The 8149-nt window shown below is 43.8% G+C and overlaps 1 protein-coding gene across 1 annotated transcript; it reads right to left on the bottom strand.

Moving 5' to 3' along the window:
• Positions 1 to 3744: 3744 nt before the first annotated feature.
• CCR75_002723 (uncharacterized protein) lies at positions 3745 to 4464 on the bottom strand (the record flags this gene model as incomplete). The annotated part of the gene is made up of 1 exon (XM_067960820.1): positions 3745 to 4464. The coding sequence occupies one exon, from the start codon at positions 4462 to 4464 to the stop codon at positions 3745 to 3747; it is 720 nt and encodes a 239-aa protein (XP_067820659.1).
• Positions 4465 to 8149: the final 3685 nt, after the last annotated feature.

Below are 8149 nucleotides of genomic sequence, written 5' to 3'. Positions count from 1 at the left end.
TGGACCTCCTAACTCGTGTCGTCTTGGAGGACAATACGAAGACGAACTTGCTTGAGCCTGTCTCAAGCTAAATTCCTCCTGTTCCGCAACGGATATTGCTTCTTCTAGCGTATCCAGTTCCAAGCGGAACAGGTGGGTCTTTACGAGACCATCCATAAGACCTTGCATGAACACCGTAATCAACGTGTGTTCATGAACTGGGTTATTCGTAATACAACTCGCTAAGAGTCGTATATGCTGGGCATATACGTGAACATCACGCTTGCCTTGATTGAGTTTCAGAAGCTCTGAACGAGCTCAGAAATCAGGCCTTGGCGGTTCAAACGTCTGTTTGAGCCGGGCTTCAAAAGCCTCTAGCGACCCAAAGACATATGGGTCGCGCAACTTCAGGCCTAATGACCAGGTTTTGGCACGACCTGCAAAATTTGATTGAGCAAATGCGACTTGCGTTTGCTCGTCGACGATGTGACGTGCTAATGGCATCGTCCAACTCGACAAACATTATCAAAAGGGAGTCTTTTTCGACTCCCCTATACTTAGAAATGTCAATTTTTAATGTTTCGGGACAACGCATGTGCGTCATCCCAGGTAAAGGGGTCTGTACCCGTTGCGACCTCAAAAGTTCTGCCTGTTGAGAGCCTTGCTAATTCAGCAAGGCTACTTTTTCCTTCATCTCGTCAAGTTCATGTTGTATGAACTTGGCGATGGCTGAATGGACAGTATTGCCAAGAATGCATCGTTTACTATTCGAACTCATTCGTACGACCGCACTCCTTTTTATGTCACTTAGAAAGGAGAAGCTTTCACGGGAAATGTGATGCGTATTCCCTCTATCATCTAACATGTCCATGTTAGATGGACGAAATGTGGACCTTGGATGGAGTACAAAGTGCTACCAGGTGTAACGGGGCACTACAACTTGTACTGCTTCAGTACAAGCCCACTTGGCACTGCTTCAGTTGCGACTGGTGCCTTACGTTATTTCACGTACACTAGTACGTGCAGAGGAAGACTTCTCTTTAAGGTTACTAGCTTAAACAGGGTAAAATGAAAACCGTATTAATATAAGTACGTATCTCTTCTTTCTATTTGTTAACTCTATCTTAAGTATTAACTAATACTAAACATGCAATTAAATTCTTATCTTATCTTATCGGTCTCTCTCTTTTGTTTACATCTACAGTTGATTATTCTGCGGGATAAATAGATATAATGGCCTATATCTATTTATGGATAAAATTTCTGAATTACTATTTAAAGTAATATCCTCCAAATATTATCTACCTTCTAGATAATATATTAATTAATAAACAACCTTTAAGTGAAAATTTCATCGAACGATACAGCCCTTATGTATTCTTGTGTCGCAATTTTATTTTTGGCTTTCATCAACGGAAGTCAGCAAGCCCAATGACAAGAAGGATGTGGGAAAATTTCGTGCGTAAAATTGTGACGGTGCTAGACATAGCGCTCCTGATAAGCAAGCTGAAAAATCATATATCGAGTTCAATGCTATAAGTCCATATATAAGGCTATAGCGCTGCTTCTATTTCTCAACTTTATGGCTACCAGTTTTAGGATCATAATTGCGTGATTACATCCGTGACGGTAATCGTTTTCGCTTTGACATGCCAACGCTGAAGTTCACCCTCCGTTACTAATAAGTCTCCATACCGCTCTTACGGGCGTCTTGTGCGAGCATCATTGCCGAGTATCGAACGTCGAACCGAATAGCCGTGCTCTGCCACAAATCTTCAGTCTGGACTTCTCCAATTTTTTAGTTGACGAGACCACAGTTGCAGCTTTTGACAATAAACACTGAGTTATATGGGTCTTTAGCACAGCAGCTCCAATGTAGACAAGGCGCTTAATGTTACATCCGGCCATCGCTCGCCCATCAATGTCGATACTACGTCTGAAGCTAGCGTCCGGTAATTGCCTGAACAAGGCAAGATCTCTACGCGTTCGAAAGGCTCGAGCAGCTCTACGCGTTCGAAAGGCTCGAGCAGATTCCTGTCCGTTCAGATTCTAAGGTCTACCAAAAAGTGACCACGTCCGTTGAAACATGCTTGGTCCAGCGGCGTGAAGGATTCGACCCCAAAAATTGGCATTACGCCAGGGCTCCCATTCATGAAGGCTTCCTTGCCAAGCGGCTACTTCCCGAAAGCTCAACAACAATGCGTACACCGGATGAGGATTTGCAAACACAACAGATACGTCAGACTGCCCGCGTAATTGCACATCTCCTTATCGCACAATAAGTGGCAATATTCTCAAAGGGCGTCATATTTGGTCGCACCGTCGTTTTATCCACCGTTGAAAGCGCCACAGTAGGACTCCTAAGTCGGCACCTTTCGTCTGATTAAAAGAAAGTTTAGACATGCCTACATTTTATATACTTCTAAGAAAAAGAAGTATAAATTCGACGTTTCGTACCCCTAAGATCGACACGTGAGTACGTTGCACCAAGCATATCAAGCGCAACTTATCAAATTACTATATATTTGCTAAACGGTTTTTATTAGATGACTATTTCTGAATGAACGAAACGATAATCAACTCGTTTAATGAGCGGACACAAGAAAAGGATCACCTCTTCACATTGACAAATCCTAGTGCGAATGGAAACTTTTCGATCGCCGGTCCAGCTTTTGGAAGACTGCTTCGACCAAACCATTGAGGTTTTCTGAAGTTGGGCAATTGCCATACTTTGCAAACGTCTCGTGCAGCTCTGTATTCAACTGCACTTGTCGGGGAACCTGAAGAATGGACCGCGTGAGAATTTCTGCATCAGACATTCGCAATATGGGACTCGCTTTCAGAACTTCTACTAAATCAATCCAGACTGGCTGTCCTTTGTGAAGGATTACGTTCGCCACGCGAGGATCTCCATGAACTAGGTCTTTCTCGTGAAGCTGCCACAACAACCCATAAAGAGTCGCCACATCAGATCGGGTCGCTGGGCGAGGCAAAGGTATTCCAACAGGAGACAGTAACAACGCAGCGCCACCAGGAATCTCAATGCATTCTCCCACGAGGCGAATCGTCAAGCCTGTGAAGCCTGTGTCCTGGGCCTGCTTCAAGGCCGCTTCTTCTTTATAGAGAGATGTAACGAGGCTAATCTCCACAATTTTCAATGCGAAAAACTCTTTTCCTTGCCTAGTGACTTTGAAAACGCGACCCCGGGCGCCGCGACCAAGAAACGCATCGCCCTCCACCACTTCAACTCCGAAGGAAGAGCAGGCCGTGGTCAAGCTTGCCACCCAAGGAGACACGTTGGCACCAATAAATTTCTGAAACAATGATTTCGATCCACCGTCCGTCCAATGCGCTTTCAGGACTTTACCAATGAAATTTGCGCGGCTATTGATTAACCAAAAGGAGCGTCGATCATAGAGAATGGCACTTCCAAACGTCTTCGGGCAAAGACTCTGCAGATACCGAACCACTTGACCAAACGCAGCATCAGTTAAAGAGAGCTTGCTTTCAAATAGAATGACACAGTCAAATAAATCTTCCTCTGCTACTCCAAATCGAAACTTGTGATTTGACGAGCGAGGTACTTGATCGTTTGGCTTTTCCTTGGCACGATACATTCCCGGGTGGGTCGCAAATCCATCCGGCTTTAGATCTGTACTCCTAGACACGTTCATCGACTGAGTCAACCACGCATATCGTTCGCTATTGACAAACACCATGTTCCAGTTGGCAAGCGCTCTGTCGAAAAAGGGAGTAATAAAGGCGTCAAAGAGCTTCATTCGAAATGGCATTCGCTTGCCGTTGTATCCTTTGCGACCAAAAGGGTTCTTCATCATCTCTTGCTGCAAAATCAGTGATCGATTCGAACCTTTCTAAACTCTCTATCGCTATTTCACCTAGTGCTCCATCCGTGTAGGACTTGTCTGACTGAGATGGTAACTTGGAATTCATCTCTTGAACTCTATCGCTCATTTCTTGAATTTTGCTCTCGACTCTATTGCTCATTTCTTGATCTCTATTGCTCATTTTTTCTTCCATGCTCTTGAACCTTTTTTCTACAAGAAGAGAAATGGCCTCGACAAGTTCTGCACCCTCAGCTTGAGCTGGACCTTGCTTGGTTGCAATATTAGCCGCAGCACTCGGGAGTTCCACCAGAACGTGAATCTCTGCTTCACTAGGCTGGAAATCTGGCCCTAGCAACTCCGTCCGTGTGAGTCTCCAGGACGGTCGCATTTCTATATACTCAACGCTCCTGTCACCTTTTAAAATGTTCTTTACATAAATATCGTCCTTCAACCATACGCCGTTCTTCTTCGCCAAGTACAGCGTCACCGTATTTGGATCAACTTTAAAGCGATCATTGACGCCTTTCTTCTCATTCACGATTGCCGTCTGTAGCGTTACAACGTCCGCGTCACGTGCTATCTTCACAAAAAACAGTGTTCCTTCGCCATAGACCGCGCATAACAATCTCACCTCGTCCATCCTTCTTCTTCTTAGAATGCGACCTGCGAATGTGATTTTTTTTTAAATACGATTATGGCATTGGCGTTTTCGCGCTTATCACATTCGACACAAAACGTTTTTCCAATATTAGGTGAAAAAAGGTCAAATAAAAGATCAAACAAATAATACAACTCAACCACTTCGACTTGCTATAAAGGTCAAGTCGTTCGTGCCACCCCCCAAACTGCATTTTTACGTGAGAAATATTGGTATTACATTCGTAATCTTATTCGTAAGTAGCTCCTCCTCTTTGACAATAACTCTCTTGACTGCGGCTTCAATAACCCGAAGTTTAAGGTGCTACGATCGAGTAATCAGAAGAAGGCTTTTCGACGTCTGATTCGTTGACATTGTCGCCTTATCGAGTCTCCATAGCGTCGCAGGTTCATTTCTCAGTTTAAATATGAATACAAACTTTTGGCCGGTACTAGAATTGAAGAACTCAACACTTATTGTTCATTTAAACGAAGACTGATGGCCAATTAATTGGATCAGGTCTTTCTAAGAGTTATACTTTACACGCGAACAAACATCATTTCTGTAAGTACTTGCTCCTTTCGATGATTTGATTGCGACTGAATTTGCGCTTCCCACATGGTTAATCGTGACTTTTTCGTGGACGTGGCGGTAATTGACTTTGTTGCCTCCGCCGCCACAAACAAGCTTCATTATCTTCCGGATTCTTGGACGGCGACGTACTCGAAACGTTAAGCTTTTCATTCCGTTTCTATACTAAGCGCGCCGTTGTTTCGGCGTGAAAGTACTCGCTCTTCATAGCCTTTATCCGGAATTTAACTACAAAGCAGACAGAACACAGGCGTAAATGTCAAGGTTACGACGTTATCGTAGTCGTGCAGTACGTACATCGATACGTTTCGCCAAGTGTTTGAGCTGCGTGAATACCGCACGCCATTGTTAGATCCCCTAAGAGGAACACAAGAAGATCTTTCAATAGGTTCTAGGACCCCAGCACGCGCGAACACGCGGCACTCGAGAAGAGAAACACAGCTGAGGCTTCGGCGGCCACACCCGCAGTGCAATTTATGCACTATTTGCAGATCTTCTGGCCACTTCGTCCTTCAGCGACTCGACAAACTCCTTCTAGCACAGTCGCGACTTGCGCGAGTGGTCCCGATTGCGCTCGCAGGACTTTTCTTCCCATTAGCTTTATATATATGTGTAAAGCGGTGTAACGTAACTTAACAATTATTTTCTACAAGGGTAATAATGAATATTATTTTCTATGACAGGGAATAAGCAAAGAAGTACAAATAGTTATCTTCATTACTTATGTGACTTAAGCTTTCCAATATTACCAAAATTGGGATTATTGACGCAATGAAAGTTTGTTGGCTTGATTGATTGATTTGAGTTTAACTTAACCCCGCCAATCGTCGCAAGACACGATTAGGCGAAGTACTATCTTTAAGTCAATGGGTCTGATCGCTGAATTTTATGACATCCATTTACGTTAACCGGGTATCTCGTTTGTAACAGTAAGCACTCAAGCGGTATGCTATGGGAGTATCTAATTATGCCACAGGGACTTAGTCATGCCTCTGCACCATTCAACGGATGGTAATCAAATTGTTACGATCGGTGAGAATTTCGCATTGAGCTATTTCGGCGACGTCTTCGTGCATAGCAGAGCTTTGGACGGTAAGTCGGACGTTGATGTACATCGTACTCACATCCGAAAAGTTCTTACACTTCTGCGTAAGCATAAGTTGTATGCAAATCTCAAGAAGTCTATACTTGCTGCAATCGAAATACCAATTTTTAATGCAACGTGAAAAACACGGTGTGAGCCTGGATCCTGATAAGGTCAATGCCATTACCGACTGGCTTGTGCCAGTCGATGTAAAAGGACTTCGAAAGTACTTTTGGCGTGCAAAGTACCTGCACAAGTACTCTCGCAATTATTCCGAGATGACAGTGAATTTTCTGCTTTGTTGATGAAAAAATTAAGGTGGTCATGAAACGCTGATTGTCAGCATTCCTTTAAGGTTACAAGCAAAGCAAGATGCAAATACTAATCCTGTCGATTGCCGACCACGGCAACCTTTTTCATGTGGTCTGTGACCAGCCATCATGCACTAGGCTATGCATAAATGCAATATGACACAGATGGCGCAGAGCGCATCGTCTGCCATTTATCGCGTCCGCTTTAACCAGCCGACCACAAGTATCCCATGCATGACACGGAACGCCTTGCCATGAAATATGAACTGGCTAAGTTAGGATCTATCACTTGAGGGATAGATAGTTTATTGTTTTAACGGACCTTGCGTCCTTACGTACGGCAGTAAACAGTCTTCACCTCTCGCAAAGAATGGCGAGATACATGTCTCTCTTCGTGGATTATAATCAGGATGTTTAATGTCGTCGCGATACCGTTTGGCTCGATTTTGAGCCGACTGCGCAAGTCGACAGTCCGTTTTAGCCCACTGTTGATCAGTAAATATCCAGTAATCAACATTACTTCACGACATATTTTAACGTATCAACTTCTTGTGATTGTTAAATGAATAATTTAAACAATTTGATAACGTTATAAGAGTTTATCTAGAAGGTACGGCTATTAAAGGTCTGATGGATCACCTTATAAATCCATCAGAACAATCCTCACAAGGTTTGTCGAAGTTGTATAAAATTAGCTCTTTCATGTTTGTCTGCATTCCGTTTCTGTCGGTCCACTGCGTTAGCAATGGAATCCTGAACGAAACGAATTATTGAATCTTAAGTTAGCACAAATTCTTCTGCTGACTCATTTGTTTTGTCTTTTTCAGTACGCTTTGTGCGTACTGCCATGAGATCATTGTCGTCTTCGATGTCGATTTCTTCGACATCGACATCATTCGCGTCGCTGATAACTTCGGTGCGTGGAAAGGCCCAATGAACTTGGGTAGTAGTTTACTGCTACTCACATTTGTGACTAATCGCTTAAGTAAGTTTAGCGTAGAGAGTAGCACTAGATCAATAATATTAAATGAATGAACATTTGCTCTTCCATGTTTGTCTGCATTCCGTTTCTGTCGGCCCACTGCGTTAGCAATGGAATCCTGTATGAAACGGAATACAAATTCTCGATCCAGCAGAAATTCTTCTGCTGACTCATTTGTTTTGTCTTTTTCAGTACGTTTTGTGCGTACTGCCATGAGATCATTCTCGTCTTCGATGTCGATTTTTTCGACATCGACATCATTCGCGTCGCTGATAACTTCGGTGCGTGGAGAGCATGGGCCAGAGATAGTTTTGCTCGGGCATGTCTTCCCCTCTTAAACTAGAGGCCCCTATAATTGAGTGGGTATGCGTGGATGGCGTGAATCATTCACGAAGAACGTGTATGCGTTGTAGACGCATGCACCGAATTATTGATGGCGAATTCTATTATCGGTAATAACCCGCTCCAATTCGAATACGATTGGACGAAACCTCGAAGTATTTTTCGAGGACGCGATTTACGCGTCCCGTCTGACCATTTGTTCCTAAGTGGTCGGATGTTGACATAGTCAGCCGTGTTCCGAGAGATCAGAACGCGGATTGCCAGGACTCCGCCGTGAATCTCGGATCTCTATCCTTGAGCAATTCACGGGGTAACCCATGGAGTTTGAATACCGTATCGATAAAGACACGGGCACAATCCGGAGCCGTAATCGACTCT

Source organism: Bremia lactucae, linkage group LG12 (assembly GCF_004359215.1).
Source record: "Bremia lactucae strain SF5 linkage group LG12, whole genome shotgun sequence".
Lineage (NCBI taxonomy): Eukaryota > Oomycota > Peronosporomycetes > Peronosporales > Peronosporaceae > Bremia > Bremia lactucae.
The sequence above is the reverse complement of the archived record's forward strand: the minus strand, read 5'-3'. Positions and strand labels throughout refer to the sequence as shown.